This window comes from Chiloscyllium punctatum, chromosome 17, assembly GCF_047496795.1.
Source record: "Chiloscyllium punctatum isolate Juve2018m chromosome 17, sChiPun1.3, whole genome shotgun sequence".
In the NCBI taxonomy this organism is placed as follows: domain Eukaryota; kingdom Metazoa; phylum Chordata; class Chondrichthyes; order Orectolobiformes; family Hemiscylliidae; genus Chiloscyllium; species Chiloscyllium punctatum.
In genome coordinates this window covers 84,874,193-84,895,808 of record NC_092755.1, presented here as the reverse complement: position 1 = coordinate 84,895,808, position 21,616 = coordinate 84,874,193, and the positions used below count along the sequence as shown (strand labels likewise).

Here is a 21,616-nt window from a genome sequence, read left to right as displayed (position 1 = left end):
GTAACTTCCTGTGGTTAAAAATCAGGACAAAACCAACCTATAAATTACTATCCTATCAATCCAAACTCAGTCATTAAGTCTAAGTTAGGAATCACTGAGTGCAATGTGACAGCACTGCAAAAGAATAACCTGCTTACTGACACTGTTTGGAATCCACCAAGGCAACTCCGCTTCTGACCTCATTACAACCTCTTTCAAACATCAGACAAGAGTTCTGAAGGGGTGTCACTAGACTCAAAATGTTAACTCTCCTCAGATGCTGCCAGACTTGCTGAGTTTTTTCAGTAATTTCGGTTTTTGTGACTGAAGAGTTGAACCTGACTGACCTGGATTTTCAGGCGACATTAACCATGTATAGTGTCAAGAAGCCTTAGTAAAACTGGAGTCAATGAGAACAAGGGAATCATCTTCTACTGGCTGGAGTGGTATCTCACACAAAGGAAGATGGCTACAGTTGTTGGAAGTGAGTTGTCTCAGCTGCTTACTATGCCTGTGGGAGCTCCTTAGCATAATGCAATGTATTAAACAAACTATATTCAACTATTGCATGAATGCTCTTCTCTCCACCATTAAGATCAGAACTGGGTATCTTGACTGACGACCACACATCATTCAGCACCATTCATGACTCCTTGAATGCAGAAGCAGTCTGTGTCCAAATGCAGCAGGACCTAAACAAAATCCAGGCTTGGAATGACATGAGGCAAATAACGTTCATGCCTCATAAGAGCCATGTGTGACAATGCTGCTCCTTTCATCAAGGTTATGCTGTCCTTGGATTATTTTTTTCCCTAGAGGTGCCGTAAAAGCAGCAGTTCTGAAAAGTCTAGGTTTGAAGGATTTTAGGGCCAGTTTGTTTGCTGCAATCAGATATTGCCTCCAGCAAAAGGCTTTCAAGTTTTACACAAAAACACTATAATGAAAAGGGAGTGGCCAGTTCTCCCACCTCAGCTTTTCTCTGGTTTGGCTTGGTTTTAGCAGTCTGGCTGTACACGTAAAACTGTCAGTTAATTGTGAAGCTGCTGGACCCAAAGAAGCAGGTCCATGCTGATTCCCCTCCTCTGTGACGTCTCTCCTGTAAGCCCTTGCGTTTGATTTTACCTTTTGTACAAGGGGCGTTCATGGGAATTGTTACAAGCATCATTAAGATGCTTGACCGGACACCACTGGTGAGAACCGCTGCAAGAGGTCACTATAAACAACTTTTAATAATCTGATAAAGACTTCACCCAAGTCAAACCACTCTAAAAGGTATGGCTACCCGATCCCATCAAACGCCTTTTCTACAACTACAGAGATCGCTAGCCCCTGCACAGATTGTTGTTGACATGCTTGGATCACATTGAGTAAACTCCTGACATTATTAGATGATCTGTGGTCCTTTATAAAGCCTGTCTGGTCCTCCTTAATAATGGAAGGCAATACAGTTTTCTAGCCTTAGTGCAAGAAACTTAGGCAGAATTTTGAATCAACATTCAAAAGTGAGATGGGCTGAAAGGAAGCACAATCCTCCGGGACCTTCCCTTTTTTAAGATTAAGAGAGACATTAACCTTCCTTAAAGATGGTGGAGGAGGCCCTGACTGTGCGAATCACTGAGCATCAGTCCTGACAGTATGTTCATAAATTCTTTATAAAATTCACTGGGAAGTCTGTCAGGACCAGGCGCCTTTATATTCTGGAGCTGCTTCATAGCCTACTGCACTAACAATAGGGCACGAACGATAGACTATTGTTCGGGGGCTACACCTGGGAGATCCAGATTCTTGAAAAAGACTCCATCCTAAGCCGCCCACCCTCAACTTTCAGATTGGTATAATTCAATGTAAAATCTCCAATATGCTGCGTTAATCCTTTTAGAATCACAAGTTAGGTTTCCAGCACTTTCTGTGATCAAAGTAATGGCTTGAGGGACGCTCTTTTTCCTGGCAAGATACGTTAAGTACTTGCCCAGTTTATCACCATGCTTAAACAACCTTTGTTTTGCAAAAGTAAGCCCCTTCTTAGCTGTCTGAGAGAGCAAGGGGTTCAATGTGGACCGAAGTGCTGTGATCGTCTGTAGCTTAACCAACAAGGACATATCAAAGTGTGCCTTCTCAGCTGCCTTCAACAATGTTTCATGCAAACGTTGCTGCTTACCTTTCTGTCATTTCTTAATGGCAGAGTAGGAAATAACTAAGCCCCTGGCATACGCTTTAACAGTTTCCCAGAGAATGGATGGATTATTGGCCAGGCCAGAATTAATTTCTAGGAAAGCCCGAATTAATTGGAAAGTACTCAATAAACTGGCTATCCTGAAGGCTGAACAGATACAATCGCCAGTGTCCCAAACCTGCTCTAGTATCCTTACTCTTGACCACTGGAGCATGGTCAGAGATAGTAATATTACAATTGCACAGGATACTGCTGAGCTCAACCGTGCTGCACGAGTGAAAAAGCGATTAATCCTGGTATGACATCTGTGCGAATTGGGGAAAAATAAACATAAAATCTCTGCCTGTAGGGTAGAAACGCCTCCAGATGTCCACTAACCCAGATTCCACACACAAAGCCCTCAGGTGCTTAGATTGCAAAGAAGAAATCAGGAGGCCTTTGGCAATCTGTCTACTGTGGGATCTACTAGACAATTAAAATCCCTCTCATGATAATATGCCCAAATGCAAGATTAATCAGTTTATAGAATGCATCTACCAAGAATTTGAGGGGTGGGCCAGGGGACAGTAAACATTTAAGATACCATATTCTTCCCCATTTATCAATGCTTTTAAGGATTACAAATCTCCGATATGTATTTTAGATGCACTTTAGCACCTTAATTGGGAGATTCTTCCGAACAAGTATGGCCACTCCCCTGCTCCTGGTATTAAAAAATGACAATTAAGCCTGGTGATACCCATTCTGCTCCAATTTCAAATGCTCTTTATCTAGATGTGTCTCCTTCAAGGCGGCCACATCCACCCTTTCCTTTTTAAGGCTGGAGAGTACCTTTATTGTCTTAACTGGTGAGTGGCTCCCCTTATGTTGCAGGTACACCATTTAAACACATCCTTAGCCATAACATTCTCTAGCAAAATTTCGAGGAATAAATCAAAATTACAAATCACTGAGCATCAATGAAAGAAAATCTACACAACAAAAACTACGTACACCAAAAACCAAAACCACAGAGTGCCAAAGGCACTGATTAGGGGAATTTAGCCCCACTCAAAGGGGGCACACCTACACACCCCAAAATCCTATTCCCTACTAATATGACAAACAGGGTAGTTAAATACCAAAAGTGGGTTTAAGCTACCCGTAAATAAGCATCTAACCATCCCAACCACCTTTTTAACTCCTTCGAGCTATGGTAGAAGAATATGGTACCACAAACACAGACAGAAAAAGGAAATAAGGAATGAATTGCAATATGAACAAATGAGTTAAAAGTAAATACACCACCCATCCCCTGATATAGCTTAATTTTAAATCAAATAGGTAAATACTGTCCATCCCAGAGTATATTTTAACACAATATATTACCAAAAAGAAAGAGATCCCAACAGAACTTCCCTGAAAGAGGACAAACCTGAACAACGCTATTATACCTACTCAACTGTCCGGTCTAAGTTAACAAGTCCACAAAGTTTCTTGCTTTCTCTGGTGAGTCAAATAAGTGTACGGATCCATTAAAGATAAGCTGAAGTATCGCTGGTTACCTTAGAAAGTACTGGATCCCAAGTGCTCTCAGTCTTTTCTTGATGCCATCATTCGATTTCCTTTTCCAGATCACTGCCACCGAGAAGACTTTAAAAAACATCTCTCCGGAGCCCTCTCAAACCAAAGGCCTCAGATTCTTCCCCCAGGCTCTGGAAACTTCCATGACACTCTGCTTGTCTTCATAATTATAGACAAGCACCAGGATAGGAAGAGGGCATTGGTCCATACCTGGCCTCCACGCCATAACCCGGTGAGCTCTTCATTCTTCCCATTTCAGCCTCCAGGGGAGTAATTCCAGCAGCCACTTAAAAGGATTCCACTGGCCGCTCACCTTCCTCCCCCTCTGGCAGACCGATGATGCGAAGATTCTTCCCCCTGTCCCTGTTCTCAAGATCATCAACCTGATCAAATAAAGCATGAACCTGCGTTTACAGGGCTTCAATCTTCGATGAGTCGATCACAGCATTTGACCTTGTCTAACCATTTCCTGAGGTCTCCAGCTGCTGTTCGTGCTTCTGTAGCGTACCAGAGATTGAGGCCAGCTTGCTTTCAATCTGCTTTCTCAGCAGCACCTCCTCATGAGATTGGGCGAGCTCTGCGACCAAGGCCTGGTACGTAAGCAGGCTCAACATTTCAGTAGATTGAGACAGGGTCCCGGACTCAGGCCAGCTCCCTCCTTTCTTTGGCATTTCCTCACAGCAAAAACGAAGGTAAGAGAAATTTTAATGTTCTCGGACTCTTTTACAGTATTTTGTAAGTAAAATGACGACTGAGGTAGGCTATAGCTCTGTCTGGCCAATGCTGTAGTGTGGAGCCCAACAACTTGATCCTTCTGGATAGTTGCCATCTTGGATGCCCCCCTTTCTAATCCATTCTTAGATGGCCAGAGAAATCCATTGGCAAAGTTCATGATATTTTGACTATTCTATGCATAAATGTTTGGCCTGCTGAAGGAACAAGTCATCCTCTTTCAGATTAACTAAGCTACACCACTTCATTTTGCTTTTCTCCTTTAAAGGAACTCGTTAAAATCTACCTCTTTGATTAAACTTTTGGTCACCTGACTTAAGCCCCTCTCATATGACTCAATCCAAGGGTTTTGTCTTATAATGATTCCGTGAAGCATCTTGGGAGGTTCTGATGTTAAGGACATATCAGCAACACAGAACTGTTGATTCTATATTGCAGTGCTTCCGCACATCATTGTATTAAGATACAGAAGCTGCAAATTTGGAAATGTTTCATAAGTATTTAGCAAACATATCCAATTTCCGCCAGTGGAATTTATAACAAGTTCTAACCAAGACTTTCCAGGTTATATTCAGCAGTCAGGTTAACAAAGCTGAGCAGATTAAGACTCAAATTTCTGGTCACATGAATCTATCAAACAAAATCTGACGCAGATTCATGCAGAGAGTTATTATTGAAAGCTTGGCTAAAGGTTTTAAAGGACAAAAATATAAATTTCTGCAAAAGCTCAGCACGTCTGGCAGCATCTGCGCAGAAAAATCAGAATTAACATTTCAGATCCAGTGACACTTCTTCAGAACTGGTTTTGAATAGATTTTAATGACAGCATTGAAAGATGAAAGAAAGGTAGAGAGGTTTCAGAAAGAATTCCAAGAGTTCAAGAGCAGCTGAAGACATGACTTGCAACAGCGGAATCATTAACTGCTGCAGTGGCTCAGTGGTTAGCACAGGTTCAATTCCAGCCTCAGGCGACTGTTTGTATGGAGCTTGAACATTCTTCCAGTGTCTGTGAGAGTTTTCTCCCACAGTCCAAAGTTATGCAGGTTTGATGAATTGGCCATGCTAGATTGTCCAGAGTGTTCAGGGATGTGTAGGTGAGGTGCATTAGTTAGGGGTAAATGTAGAGTAATAGGGGAGGAGAATGGGTCTGGGTAGGTTACTCTTCAGAGGTTAGTGTGAGCTTGTTGGGCCGAAGGGCCTGTTTCTACACTGTAAGGACTCTAATTTGTATGGATTCTAAAATCCAGCAGCCAGAATGGAGTGTGCTAATACTGGAGAGCTTTAAAACTGGAGGAAATTGAAAAGGTTAGAAAGAGCGAAGCTTTGGAGAGATTTGAAAAGAAGAATGAGAAATTTAAAAGCAAGAAGTCAATCTAAGTCAGTTAAATTTAAAAAGTACACAACACCAGGTTTTCTTCCAGTGTCACAGAGATGTGATGATGTCACGGCAACTGCTGCAAGACATGTCAATGTCTCGACATGGTTACCACCATTACACGTGGGGCACCTCCCACCATGTACAGTGAGCACTCATGTGACCTGGCAATGTTGTCTTTCTCACACTGTAGGCAAGGCTGCACTGAGGCATGGTAAATTGGTGAGACCGAATAGACGCCACAACAGATGAATGGACGCTGCACGATAATACCAGCCAGGAGTGTTCTCTCCCAGTCGGGGAACACTTCAATGGTCTGGGCATTTGGCCTCAGACCTTTGGGTGACCATTCTCCAAGGTGGAGTTTGGGACAAGCAACAACGCAGAGCGGTCAAGCAGGAGCTGATAAGCAAGTTCGGTACCAATGGGAATGGCCTCAACTAGGTCCTTGGGGTCATGTCACACCACAGGTGACCCCACTGCACTATACACACACACACACACAAATTTATGGGATGCATTTGTTTTTGCAGAACTACATTTTATTGCTCAAAAACTGCATGATCCATGTAAATTCCACTTTAGAAATAGAACCAGTCTAACTCAACATTGGGACACAGACAGACCTTACACCTTAAAGCATTGTCTGAGCTAAGATGGCACCTATTGTTAGGCAGGCTAGACCTACCTTGAGAATGTAATTTAAAAGTAGTTCTGGGATTTATATATTAAATAACATATTTACATATTAAAAATGAAAGACTTGATCTAAAATTGTCTAATGCATCATCACATCTCCATGACACTGTACTCATTTGGCAAGAAATTCTGTGTCTTATGATCTTATTCTCCACAACCACCTGAGGAAGAAGTAGCGCTTCGAAAGCTAGCGTTTCCAAATAAACCTGTTGGACTATAACCTGTTGTGTGATTTTTAACTTTGTCCACCCCAGGTCAACATCAGCACCAAGTCATAAGTCAGTTAATAGGAACTAAGCATGGGTTATAGGCATGATCAGAGATTTGAACAACCAGAGTTGCATGGGGCAGAACACAGACTACAATTTCAAAGCAAACCTTGTCAGCAGAACTGCAAGCAACAAAGGCATGTAAGCAAGTAACAGAAGATGATCAAATCTGAAATCTAGACCCCCTTGGTTGTCGAGAAAAATACAGGGGAAGATTGAAAAGAAAACCAAAGCTTTGATTGTCACAAAGAATTCAACACCGCAGACAGTCTAGAGGAGTTATTGAAAGTACACGGATCATGTTAAAAAAAAAGTCAATGATAGGGAATATCAGTAAGCAAGATAAAGGGAAGAAAAATTATATAACAGCAAATGAATAATTAAGAAAGAAGTGGGACCTACCAGAGATGAAGGAGGGAATCCGTGTGAAGACGCAGAGGGTATGGCAAGAATTTTAATAATTCAAAGAGGAAAGGGATGATGCAAATATAGTAATTCAAGAGGCGCAGTGTGAAATATTGGACAGAATAATAATAGTGAGTGAAGTAGTATTATAGAATCATATAAGCTTTAGTGTGGAAACAGGCCAACTGGCCCATCGAATTCATACCAACTCTCTGAACAGCAGCCTAACCTAGCCTGAATAAATACCTCACTGAAGTCAGGTTTTAAAACACAATTAACAAGGTTGCCAAATAAACACAATCATGGGTTTATAGTCAAAACAAACTTTATTCAATAATAATGCAATAACTAGTTAACACACACGCAGTTAGTAATATACAAGTATAAATGCTTATCCCTACAAGTATCTTCGAAACACAAGCAAACAAAACCCACTTCAAGAAAAGCAGCTCACCAAATTAATTCCAGGGACAGCAGGAATGAAATAGGAGCAAAAAAAGTGAGTCAGTTAAGATTGTATTCACTGGAGCTTAGGTGGTGGTGGTTGGGGAGCGTTGATGGTGACAAAAATCCATAGAAAGTCAGGGTTTCTAGGCAGGTTAGAAGCAGAAAGGATGTTCCCAATAGTAGCAGTGTCTAGAACCAGGAATCATTATTTAAGGATAAGGGAGTGGACCTTTGAGGACTGAGATTAGGAGAAAATTCTTCACACATAGTAAATTGTATGGGCTCGTTATTCTATGACAGAAAACGCTTGAAGCCAAAAACATTGTTTTCAAGGAATGAGAGATTTTGGGGTTGGGGTGGTGAGAGGAGAAGGAGGAGGGTTGGATGAGGGTACTGAACTCAATGGTTATCCATCATCATAATGAAGGGCACAGTAGGCTGGAGAGGTTGAATGGCCTACTCCTGTTCTTACCTTATATACTTCTATGCACGATTTCTCTGTATGGCCAAAGTCGTCCCGCTCTCTTCCCCCCCCCCAAATACCAAGCCAATATCTTCCAGTATATTTTTGTCTTTGAGGACTTTATGTTCCAGAATCTGTTGTTACTCTAATGTTCTGTGGTCAACTCATGCACAGTTGCCTCTGAAGTCTGACAGACACAACTTGTTCAGTAAATACAATCCTGTGATATTCTTTCGGAAGAAAAAAAGGTTTCATCCTGAACTAGTGCAGAGTGTTTTCTTTTTGAAAATGGAAGATCAGCAGCAAGCATCCTTCCAACTCAGCTGGTTCTAAGCAGGCTTCCCTGCACCCCAACAGATAAATACAAGAACCTTTTCAAAGCAGTCACTTTTCTAAAAAGGCCCAGCAGCAGACTGCAGCAAAGCAAGCATTATCACTGGTCATGTGATTTCTAGGAAACCTTGTTTAAAAATAGTTTCGACATCGACAAAGAATTTTCAATGACCTCTTTGAAAAGAAAAGGCACCAAGTGAATCCACAAAACTTTAAATACACAAGTCCTCAAATAATATTAAATAAGTATCATGTTAAATGACAAACTGAGTTTACAAGACAGACACCAAGGGACCATTCGTCATTTTTGTTTACCAAACACAGTCATAAAATAAAAAGTAAATATATTTTTATTTAAATAATTTGATTCCACACAAAATGCCTGAACAAAAAAATTAAACTTTAATTTAGAAGAGATAGTATCATCTGGTTTTGCAAGACAATTGTGTCTGGATGTTAAAATACTAGAACTTGTTGATTTAGGTAACTTATATGGCATTATTGGGTCAATTACGACAATATATTATACATTTAGAATCCCTACAGTGTGGAAACAGGCCATTTGGCCCAACAAGCCAACACCAACCCTCTGAAGAGTAACCCACCCAGACTCATTCCCCATCCCTATTACTCTGCATTTACCCCCTGACTAATACATCAAACTGACACATCCTTGAACATTATGGGCAATTTAGCATTAACAATTCACCTAACCTGCACTTCTTTGGACTATGGGAGGAAACCAGAGCATCCGAAGGAAACCCATGCAGACACGGGGAGAATGTGCAAACTCCACACAGACAGTTGCCTATGGCTGGAATCGAACCCGGTCCCCAGGGCTGAGAGGCAGCACTGCTAACCAATGAACCCCATGCTGCCTGATGGTATTTCAAACAAATTCATCTTTAATTACAAAATAAGGACAACTTCTTAAATTTTTGATAATCTTTCTTAACACCAACCAAAAACTGAAAGAACTGTGAATGCTGTAAATCAGAAACAAAAACAAAATTTCTGAGGCTTGCTGCAGTGGTCCAGCAAAGCTCAGCACAAACTGGAAGGAGAGCACCTCATTTTCTGTTTGGGGACACTGCAGCCTTCTAGACTTAATATTGCTTTCAATAATTTTAGGGCTTGAATTCTCCCATGTCCTAGCCCCTAACCCCACACACCAGGCTTTGTTATCACAGTCTGCCATTACACACGACCTATTGTTCACCACTAACAGTCTCTGTTAACAGCTATTTATCCTCCCACCCAGATCATTACCCACTCCTCTGGATTAGTGGTGCTGGAAGAGCTCAGCAGTTCAGGCAGCATCTGAGGAGCAGTAAAAAAAAAAATCGACGTTTTCGGCAAAAGTCCTTTATCAGGAATACCTTGGGCTCGATCCCAATCTATCTTTTATCCTTACCCCCTCGCCCCACCCATCTGCATTTTCCAAGCTGCCATCAGTTCTGCAGAAGGGTCACTGGACCAGAAATGTTACCTCTAATTTCTCTTCACAGATGCTGCCAGACCTGCTAAGCTTTTCCAGCAACTTCTGTTTTTGTTTCTTAATATCAATATGTATTTATTTCGGACATTTTACTTCACTGCAGAGTTAATCCTCAATCAACTCCACACAGCTTAATTATGATGACAGAACTGTACAAACTAAATTTACAACAGCTATCACCGGCTTTGAGTGGTAGAAAATACAGCACAAAACACCATTTCCACATAATCTACTGCTTTCTACTTAAATTAAGCCATCTGGTCCATTCCCATTATCAGACAGTCCCCCAGAATCTCAACATTACAGTGCAGGAGTCATGTCTGCATAGCCTTTCATAACATTCTTCTGCCTTTCCCTTTAATTTTGCCCATTTCTTTTCAGCTCATAGTCCAAACCAGCCTCAACTGCACCCAACATACTTTAAATATGAATTTTGTCTCCTGTTATTATCACTGTTTTACATTCGCTAATGAAGTTTACCATGTTAAACCAGTGTGTGAATTCTTTTAACTCAAACATTACCACCTCCCATAAATCCATTTGTGCCAATTCTAGCTGATGCCACCTTGTTACTTATATACTGTGGGAATGTTGACTAAACACGATCACAACTTTATTAGATATCCCCTTAGCCATAATGTCTCATGTTAGTAAAAGGTCTAGCTTTTGAAATCTATCTTGATTATTATGCCATTTATCCCTGGCATCAGTCCAGTGAACTTCTGACATTCTTTATATAATGACGTTGTGGCCGAAAGCATGCTAACTACAAATTTTACATCATATTCTTTTATTTCTTATTATTTAATATCCCTGCATATCAAATAGTGATTCAATGGGCCTTTCACACCTGCAATTAAGTCTGTAAAGACTATACATTGCACTCCTGTATCTCCGTTCCCCCAAACTTGAGAATTATGAGATTCAAATCAGTATAGCTTTTATTCTGGTTTTACCCAAAATATATTTCATAATTCTCTGCACTGAATTACACCTGCCCCTTTAAAACAAAAATCCTATTTTGACAGTTTCTGCGAAATGCTGGTTTTTGTTGACAATTGACGAATGGACTCCAAATGATCTTCACTGGTAACCTGCCCTTTTAGGTTACAATAAGTGCTTTAAGCTTGTTTAAGTTGTTATATTAGGCAAAATCAATCATTCAGAACACAATACTGCCATAAGCATAGAAGACAGGAGCAGGAGTCGTCATTCGGCCCTTTGAGCCTGCTTCGCCATTCATCATGATCATGGCTGATCATCCAACTCACTAACCTAATCCTGCTTTTGCCCCATAACATTTGATCTCATTTGCCCCAAGTGCAATATCTAGCCGCCCTCTTGAATACATTCAATGTTTTGGCATCAACTACTTCCTGTGGTAATGAATACCACTGGCCTGCCACTCTTCTCCGTCCTAAATGGTCCACCCCAAATCCTCAGACTGTGACCCCTGGTTCTGGACACACCCACCATGGGAACATCCTCTCTGCATCTACCCAGTCTACTCCTGTTAGAATTTAAGGCTCTGTGAAATCTCACCTCATTCATCTGAACTCCAGCTAAAACAATCCTGACCTAGTCAACCACTCCTCACACGTTAGTATTGCCATCTCTGGAACCATCTGCTGCACCTGCATGCTTACCTTCAGCAATTGGTGCACAAGGACACCCAGGTTCTCTGCACACTCACCGCTTCCAATTTACAGCCATTCAGGTAGTAATACATCATCTTGTTTTTGCTTCCATAGTGAATAACCTCACATTTATCTAAAATATACTGCATCGATTTCCCCACTCACCCAACCTGTCCAGGTTATGCTGAAGGACCTCTGCATCCTCACAGTTCACCTTCCCACTCAAATTAGTATCATCTGCAAACTTTGAGATGTTACCTTTTGTGCTCTCATCCAAATCATTAATATATATTGTGAATAGCTGGGGTCTCAGCACCGATCTCTGTGACACCCAACTAGTTACTGCCTGCCAATTTGAAAAGGACCCATTAATTCCTATTCTTTGTTTCCTCTCTGCCAACCAGCTTTCTATTCATCTCAATACACTCGCCCAATCCCATACTCTTTAATCTTGCACAATAATCACTTATGCAGGACTTTGTCAAATGTTTTCTGAAAGTCCAAATCTACCATATCGAATGACTCCCTCTTGTCAACTCTACTTGTTACATCTTCATTAGAATTCCAACAGATTTGTCAAGCACGATTTCCCATTCACAAATCCACGCTGGCAGTCTTACCCCGTCCATGCTTTCTAAATGCTCCACGATAAAGTCCTTGACAATGAATTTGAAAATTTTCCCCACTACCAATATTTGGCTCACCTTCCTTTTTGAATATTGGAGTGACATCAGCTACCATCCAAATTGTTGGGACTGTTCCAGAGTTGAAAGAATCAGTCATTAGATTACTGTCTAGCAAGTTACTTTTTGAAAAGGAGAACTGAAGTCTCTCAAAAAACAGATTACTATTTAAAATCAATTTTCTTGTGAGACCAAAGAAAACAAATCCACTACAGATAGTGAACTCTTCAGTTTGTATGTTGCAAGCACAGGCTTGTGGAATACAGTCCATGCTCTGCTTTATATAAATCACTGAAGGCACATGTTGTTTGATTCCATCAGTCACCTGGCCCACAAACCTGGTATTTACTGTATGATGTGATTTTGGCTATTGGTCAACACCGACTGAATAATCCCAAATGTATAAAGTTACACTAACAGACAAGTTAAAATTATTGGGCAAATAGGCTCAGTAATGCTTGCAAGAAGTAACATACATTCAAAACAGGGACCCATTCTCCGCAAATAAAAGGAGACATTCAAGCTTTGGATGAAGCGAATTACCAGAAACCTGGGGAACCTACACTTCCCATCATTTTTTCCATGTAATGCCTTGGCCAATCAGAGTCAACTTTCCAACCGATCAGCATGCTACCCTCCTGTGGAATAAATAGTTGTTATCATCTGTGACTCTTTGTTATGATGAATCCAAGGTGAAGCGCTTTGGAAATGTCATTTTTAAAAAATATTCTCTCACTAGCTCGCTTAATCTGAGGTTTCACAAACCTTCTTGACTGTGGTGTCTATGGCATCCTTTCTACATGAAAACAGATGCAAGATATATTTGTTGAGAAATACAAATAACATCTGCTTCCACAAATAGCCTATATTTTTGGTTCTAAAGATGACTTACACCTTTGTTACTTGTCTGCATGCTCCAAGTATTGATAAAATCACCTTTGTATTTTTAGTGGTTTTGCTTGTCAATGTGTTTTCATACCCTCCTTCTGATTTCATAATTTTCTTTTAAGTTCATCCTAACCTCTTAAATTCATCTTTCCTTTCCCAGGCTTTGTGCATGAGGAGTCCTCAGTTTCAGTCATAAGCATTCCTTTTCTCTTCATAGTCTACTTTAAGATCCTTGGCATCGAAGAGGATTCTGCCTTTGTTAATTACAATTTGACCAGTTTAATGATCTGGCTTAAAGGAAACATATGCACACTATCACATTCAAATGCTGCTTTGTTATTTGCAAATTCAGTTGATGTTCTTCTGAATAAAAGTAGCTGGAAATGCTAAATTGTCTTCTTGTTAATACAAAAACTAACAGCATTGTAGAATGGTATTCAAAAAGATTCAAGTGTGCAATGCTTTACCTTCTATATTCAAACTATTTCAGCAATGCATTTCAAAGAAATACTTCAGATTACAGCCCTCGATTGGTTAACCTTGCAGGATTCCATACGAAAGTCAAATTTCTTTCCTAACTAAGTTCAGAACACACATATTGTTGAGCTCCAGTCTTTGCGCACAAAAAGCAATCAACGGTATATGTATTCATGGGTTCTAATAAAATTGCAAATGAGCCAAAGCTTCAGCAAGTACACAGAGCAAGTACAAGTCTGAGTGAACTGAAAATAACTACTTTTTCTTCCCTATCCCAATTTTTCATTATTCATTAGTTAAAAATAAGAGAAAAATGAGTGAAGATAGGAGAGAGGTGTATTAAGATTCTTACTATTCAAAGAGCCACCTTTATTGGTAACTTCTCATGTAATTTTAAAAAAGTACTAAGAAGAGTATAGGGACAAGTGGGGAACAGGGAGCCAATTGGTGATGGTACGTGGACTATTGAGCCTAGCTACACAGAAAATTATTAGTCACATTATCTCACAAATGAAGATTGACTGATTGAGCACAGATCTTGAAGCAATCCTGAAACAGTCCTACTGTTAGTATAAATTCACTCAGTCATATGGAAGCTAAGATAATCAAAAAGTGCAAAATACTCTTGCTAATATGATGCCTGTCATTTATCAAGACTCATCTTCATCCTTTTCTGGTGTTTGCATTTATTATTTCTTCTTGATCTGTTTGTGTATTTTTTTTCTTCCATTGCTAACACATTAAGTTCACTGTTTAAAATTGGCAAATGTGGAGAGTGCACAAAACAGCCTATTGTTTACACTGAGCGTCACTTTAGAAAAGAACATTTTCAGAATGGCTTAGAAATCTTTATCTGCTGTACGAAATAGTGGGAAAAGAATGAGAAACAATTGAAATGGATTTCTCGCAGGCACAACAATGTCAGATATTTCAGCATACATACAATTTACCTTGCACTGGTTCTGTACGCTTTGGTAAGTCCAAAGTATCAAAATTTTTGTCAGCATCTGCGTTTCTTTTACCTGAGCAAGGAAAAGATAAGCAAAAAAAGACAGTTACCAGACTGATGTCTTTTTAAAGAACATTCATAAGAGTAATTAATATATTTTCAATTCAAAACACCATGTCTAATCAACACTAAAAAGTTCAATAAATCCTGTGCAAAAGGATTACATTACATTCACTATTTCATGTTAAAACTAGATGTTTTGAGAGTAGGCCTTGAGCCAGTTCTACCATTCAATTAGAACATGACTTATTTCTATTTCAATGCAATTTACTTACCATTGCTCCTCAATAAATTTCCCGCATCCAGGCAAGTATTCCATTCCAGTTCTGTTTTGAACTTTGTCAATGGTAGAAACCAAAAGAGAGAATGCTGGAAAATCTCAGCAGATCTGACAGCATCTGTAAGGAGAGAAAAGAACTGATGTTTTGAGTCTAACTGACCCTTTGACCCTCTGACTCAAAACATCAGTTCTTTTCTCTCCTTACAGATGCTGCCAGACCTGCTGAGATTTTCCAGCATTCTCTCTTTTGGTTTCTACCATTGACAAAGTTCGAAACAGAACTGGAATGGAATACTTGCCTGGATGCGGGAAGCTCCAACTCAAGAAATTAGGCACTATTCAAGACAAAGCAGTCAACTCGATTGACATTTGATCCAACAGCTCCAATGTACTCCCTTCCATATTTTGAGATGTTACACCTAGTACTCTAAATTGAATCTAATTAGGGAATTATGTAACTACCACAACTTAATCTTTTTTGCTGTATAGTCCCTATGCATCAATGAGCTCTGCAATGGGTAAGGCCAGACATGAAGCAGGTGGTGTTTAAATCGAGTAGATGAATATGTTAGAGGTTTGTGCACTTTTGTGTGATGTCTCAAATTCACCTCTTTCCAGAACCCGAAGTATCTCCATGTTTGAGTGCCTTACTGAATAAGTCTTCACTCTTGTGGTTCGATCCAAGCCAAGGTCTCCCATTAGCCAGCATATATACTTGAGCTATTTAGGAACGTTTTGAGGACATTTATAAAGTCTTCCTGCTGCCTTCCCAAGAGTCTCCTGTCATGGATTTATTTAGAGCAGATCAACTGCTTTAAGATCAACATTCCCTGTAGTTGTTTTTTCTGCTGGAAACCAGATTCTGGATTAGTGGTGCTGGAAGAGCAGAGCAGTTCAGGCAGCATCCAAGTAGCTTCGAAATCGATGTTTCGGGCAAAAGCCCTTCATCAGGAATAGGGTTAGTCATTCAGGTATATCGGAACAGAGAGATCACTGTTGCCTCTTAAACTGTGACCTTGGTCCTAGATTTATAATTGTCACCTTCAGAAATCTTTTCCTCAGTCGGCTGATGGTTGAGCTGCCCTGTTGGAGGTGAAGAATTTAATTGTCTAGGTAAGTGTCCATCCAGAGAAGGCTCTCAAGGTAAGGAAAATTGTTCATGCTTTCCTTATTAAAGTATGATATTAATCCATATCATAATATTTTTCAATCACTTCAATGGTAATTCCAACATCACATCAACAGGAAATAAATCAGGAGCAAATGAAGATTTAACAGAAGCAATGGATTAGTAGTCACTGAACTCTGAAAACTTTGCACCAATTAGATAATGACTGATCATCTACCTCAAAAAGTTACTTAATCACAGTATCCTCATAACTTTGGTGTCTTAGTGTCCAGAAACCTATCAATTTCTGTCTTCACAAGCTCAATAATTGAACTTCCAGAGACCTCCTGGATAGAGCTTTCCAAAGGTTCACCACTCTCACAAATGAAACATTCCTCCTCATTTCAATCTTAAGCAACCTTCTCTTTATTCTGGGATAAGTTTGGTGAACCCTTGTTACGTTCCCTCTTTGGAAAGTACATCCTTTCTTGTACAAGATCAGAAGTACTCTATATTCCAAGTGAAATCTCACTAAGCCTCCACAGAAGTATAACAAGGAACCTTTAGTTCTACTTACAATAGAGGGCAATATACCAGTTGCCTTCCTAATTCCTTGGAGGATCCGAACTCTAAACTTTAGTGACACATAAGCAAGTCCCTTCGGTTATCAGTTCTTCCCTGCCTCCCACCATTTAAGTATACAGTTTCTTTCTGCTTTCCTACCAAACAATTGTTGCTACTTCATATTTGTTCACAATGTATTCCACCTGCCAGATTTTGTGCATTGAAGTAGCCTGGGGAAGCCACCTTGAAGCCTCCTTGCTTTCTCCTTTAACTCACATTCCCATCCAATTTTCTGTTATCAGCAAATTTGGATATGTCACATTTGGTGCCACATTCAAATCAATGAATTGTGAACACTTAAGTCCTCAATATTTATCCTTGTGGAACCCCACAAGAAAGAACCTGCTATCCTGAGAATGACCAATTTATTTCCAGTCTCTTCTTTGGCCTGTTCACTAATTCTCAATCCATACTACATGCTCCAATTTTGTTTATCAACTCTAGTGTAGGGCCTTATGCAAAGCTTTTCAAAATCCAAATACCCTTTATCTGTGCAACAAGTGACATTCTCAAAAAAAAAATTTGATATGTTTGTCAAAAATGATATCCCTTTTATAATCCTTCACCAATTGTCTGGTCATATTATTTTCTAACACTCTGCCTATCATAACCTTCATAATAGACTTCTACACTTTCTATTCTACAAATGTCAAAACTAACAAGTCTCTATTCTTTCCTTAAAAAAAACAAAAGCAGACTTACCTTGATTAAACCATTCCTCTAAATGGAGAAAGAGCAGCCAAGAAAAGTATAGAGAAGAAAGGAATAGTCAAATCGGACATGAAAAGTAGCAAAATTCACTAAATCAGAAAACACAATTTCTCTCCTTATCTGCCTAATGGTGCTCTTTTTAATATTGCCATAAGGACTTGCTTTTTGTCAGGTCATTCAGATCATATAATGTATCAAGCTATTTCCAATTCCACTTGTATTTTATCAGTTTAAGAGCTTTATGACCAAGATGAAAATCAAGAACAAAACATTGACAAACTGCTTATTTAATACCAATCATTATTAAAACCACGATGGAATATAACTCTCTGTGCTAGATGATCCATGTGGCACTACTCAAAACACTGTTGGCCATTGCACACAATTGCATGCATACAGTAGAAAGGCAGGCAATGAAAATGAGAGGACTTGAGATAAAGCAGGAGAGGGGGTTGGGTGTCTGGCCTAGCTAAGGTGAATTCAAGGTTTCACGTTTCAACACAACATTTAAGAAAACTTGCTGAAATATTTCAGATGTCAATTCAGATACAGTGAACTATTCTTTCTTTGCAATGAAAAAGCAAATGTTATCATCCGTAGCAATCAGATATTATGGTAATTCAACTCTCATTAATTGTACAAGAATAGTGACATGAAGGTAATACTCCTACATTACACACTGCAAGTTAATTCTAGATTTTTGCTGTCACGGAATTACCTTTTGCCTTCTTTCCACCAAAGCAACCAGAATCATCTTTTTTCTTCTTCTGAGCGCTTCCTGTTCCAGTTTGTTGGTCAGTTACTGGTTCTCTGAATTTATCAGCTCCAGGTACTTCTCTGTGCACTTGATAGGAGAGGTTTCTCATAATGCATACACAATTCTCAACTGACTATTAAACAAAGACAATTAAATTTCCATCAGAAACATAAAGCAATACATTTCAACTGGATTAATACTGCCATGGCTATTTTCTCACAGAACCTTCATAACTTGAAAACAAAAAAACTTGTTATTCCAACAATCAATCCAGTTCCAAAAGTTAAGGCCAGTACCAAATACTCCACACCATCTGGTAACCTTGGTCATATAATTTTGTGAAATAAATATTAGATAACTTTAATTCTGTTTGTTTTGTTCATTAAATGGGCAAGAACAGAGTTCCGGTGATAATGACAACTCATTGAGCTTGTTAATGAACTAACTGTTCTAAAGATTTTAACTTTCTACTGAAGGCAAAAATTGGTTTAACGGAATGGTTTCTGGTCATGGCCACCTAAGAGGTTTCCTATCCAATAAAAATGCTTAATACTTAAGCTTTGCATTGGTCCTTGGGCTGTTATCTCATTTCCACATTTTCCTTTTTGGAGTGAAGTTGAAGTATCTTCATGCAGACTTCCTGACCAGCATTGCTCATTTCATTTAGTGATCAACATTTTACGTAAGCTTGTTGTTTTTTTCCCTACTGAGAAAGTGGAAGAATTTTGAGCCTCCAATAGTGGGTACTTTTACATACCTGTCAACAAAACTGAACTACTAATGCAAATTCCATGACAATGCCAACATGAGCTGGGAGTTAGCTGCATGCTCTGTTGCTTTAATGCTATAGGTGCCACTGTTCACCTATATTTTCTTTTCAAGGACTTTTTTTTATGTTAAGTACTGAGTATATCAAAATGTAATACATGCTTCAGTTCAATTACTTTAATTCAAATTATGTTAACTATCCATCTAAGCTGTCATTTCAAAATTTGAGACTAGAAATTGCCTTTCTAAAAACTGAAAGTCATACATTCTTTTTGTTGTAATTTTCCTGCATTGCTATGATCAGCTTTTCTACAACATGGTTGGAATCTATAGTAGCGAATCTTTTCAATCCAAACGGACATTTCATTATTCCTGCACAGCCAATGCGCTGCAAAAGTAGCACTCAATTAGTTCCACTGCACCATCTATAACATTTTCTCAATTTGCTTTCCTGCTGTCTTGAAAGTAGTGATGTAACTGGAGGCACAATCCCATGGATGTCAGTTATCTTCTAGCACAACACATTTAGGTCATTTAGGACTTATAAATTTTATCAGTGTTGAAAGGATATTGCACTCTAAGGCTTCACACTTGGTCTTTCATAGCATACAATAAATTTCTCTCCAACTCGGTTTTGCTTAACTTCAATCAAATAGTGTCAGTTTCTTTTGATATCAACTTTTAATTTTCAATAAGGGATTCAAGTTGTTCCCAAATTGAAATAACAGAAATTTGAAAACTCTAAGTATTTTAATGGAGACTGCAAATCTCTGGTTGTTTAGTAATTGCGAAAGATAACAAGCCTTCAGTGAATAATGGCAAAATCAATCAAACACAAGTCTACAATCAAAGAGCTGCTAGCATTACAACAGTTCCACTTTGGGTTAATTCCTGCTTATTCATGGAAACAGCTATGTTCCAGACCAAAGAAGGGTGAAATAATTGTCCTGTTCATCTTAGTAACAGTCACAAAAACTTTGAAAGGCAAGCACAACCACTGTGTTTTTATGAACTTGATTGATATTTCACATTTGAGTGAGTGATTGTAATGAATTCCTTTATGGTGTTAATTTGTGCTCTAGGAGCCAGTATACTGAATGTTGTCACATTTAGGGCCACAAACAGTTCTAAGGTTGCTGCATTTAACTGTTCAAAACTATTAGTTGCGTGCAATTTTACCGAGCAATAGTAGAAGAGATTTGGCAAGGATTTCAATTGATTACTCAGGACAGTTTGGAAGGTAGAGAGGTTCAAAGCTGACAGGTAGGGAGACTAGAAGACTTGCAAAAGAGAAAAAGAGAGATAGGAAGAGTGAAGGAGACTGTGTTAGCACGGACTACTGTTAGCTGTACTTATACAGAAGCATTAGACAACTGAACTACTTGGGTTCGACTAGTTGGTGCTCAGATAAATCTTAGGAGTTGTGAAGGGCTCAAAAGAAGCTAGTAAATAAATTAATAGTTCAGTACAGCAGGGACTAGGAATTTAAGGTCCAGAGGCAGTACATTCTTTGTGCAGCTGTGCAAGATTGAACTTAGGAAACATCGAGGGGCAATACTAGCTGGGTGAAGCTTGCTGTTTGCGGAATGTTGGAGTTGTACATGTGACAAAGAACAGTTTCCAGGAATGGAAAATGGGTCACCATAATGGGAGCAGTCAGTGAAGTGGCTCATGACAGAGATGTGTTTGAGGCAGTTTCAAGACAAGGCCATTGAATAGAAAGAATTGGGTTTTAATGAAATTTAATAACCCACAGAGTCAAATGAGATTTGGGGTGATTAATGAGAAATCTGTGGAATCCGTTTGATCACATTTACTATTTCATGTGCTCTGTGTGTTTGGCCATTATTTTTCTGTTTGTCATATTTGCCTCATGCTAAGGGTGGGACTGTGTAAGTTATATCCAAGTTTCCACAGTCTAAACATTATTTTTCAGTAATCTTTGCAAATTTGTTTGATCGAGTTTCATTTCTCATAAGCTAGTTGCACTTTGTTGACAAAAGAAACCCAGTCGTTTTTAAGCACTAAACCAAACATGATCTGAAGTCCATATAATTGGCCATGTCACCATGCTCCTTGCATGCTGCCCGACCTGCTGTGCTTTTCCAGCAATGCACTCTCGACTCTGATCGCCAGCATCTGCAGACCTCACTCTCCATATCACTATGCTGGTTAAATTTAAAATTTGTTCGAACCAGTGGAGAAACAAACTGGAAAGGAATCGGTGCAACTTCCCAAATCTTGTAAGAATGGTAATATTTGATCATAAATATAGTCTTGCTTAAAGAAAAGGTGTAGAAACTTCAGCTGCAGAGCTAACCTCAGCCACTAAACTGTTGCGCAGACAGACCTGTAGAGGCTGAGGTAACTCATCCTATTGGGGTTACATTGCTTACTTGCTGGTTTGTGCTTTTCGAATTTTGAGGAAAACGAGATTTAGAAAAGGTTCTCTACCACAATCTTGGTCTCACTGGTATACAAACAATTAGTTAGCATCAAAATATTTAAATGTCGGTATTGCTGTAAAAACACATTTTGTTAAAGCTTTTTGTCTTGCACACAGATAAACAATAAAGACAAAACAACATTTATATTTATAGGAAACTGGTTGGCAAAAGGACTCTGATTGTACAAGCATGGTTGTGGAAAAAGCAATGAGAATTGAGAGTTAAATGCCAAGCTTCATTTAAATTTTAAACCTGGCAGGTTGACCCTGACTGATCAGCACAATACTGATA

At 39.2% G+C, this 21,616-nt stretch overlaps 1 protein-coding gene across 12 annotated transcripts in view; it reads right to left on the bottom strand.

Annotated features, from left to right (window-relative positions):
* Positions 1 to 21,616, bottom strand: part of arvcfb (ARVCF delta catenin family member b) — a 303,746-nt gene that overhangs the window by 40,268 nt on the left and 241,862 nt on the right. For 11 of the 12 annotated variants that reach the window (XM_072587755.1, XM_072587754.1, XM_072587759.1 and 8 more), the window contains 3 exons: positions 18,072 to 18,243; positions 17,345 to 17,362; positions 14,572 to 14,643 (listed from right to left, as the gene is read on the bottom strand). In XM_072587755.1, the coding sequence (XP_072443856.1) occupies positions 14,572 to 14,643; positions 17,345 to 17,362; positions 18,072 to 18,243 (262 nt within the window). The remainder of the gene's footprint in view (positions 1 to 14,571; positions 14,644 to 17,344; positions 17,363 to 18,071; positions 18,244 to 21,616) is intronic. The other variant, XM_072587760.1, reaches the window with a different exon arrangement.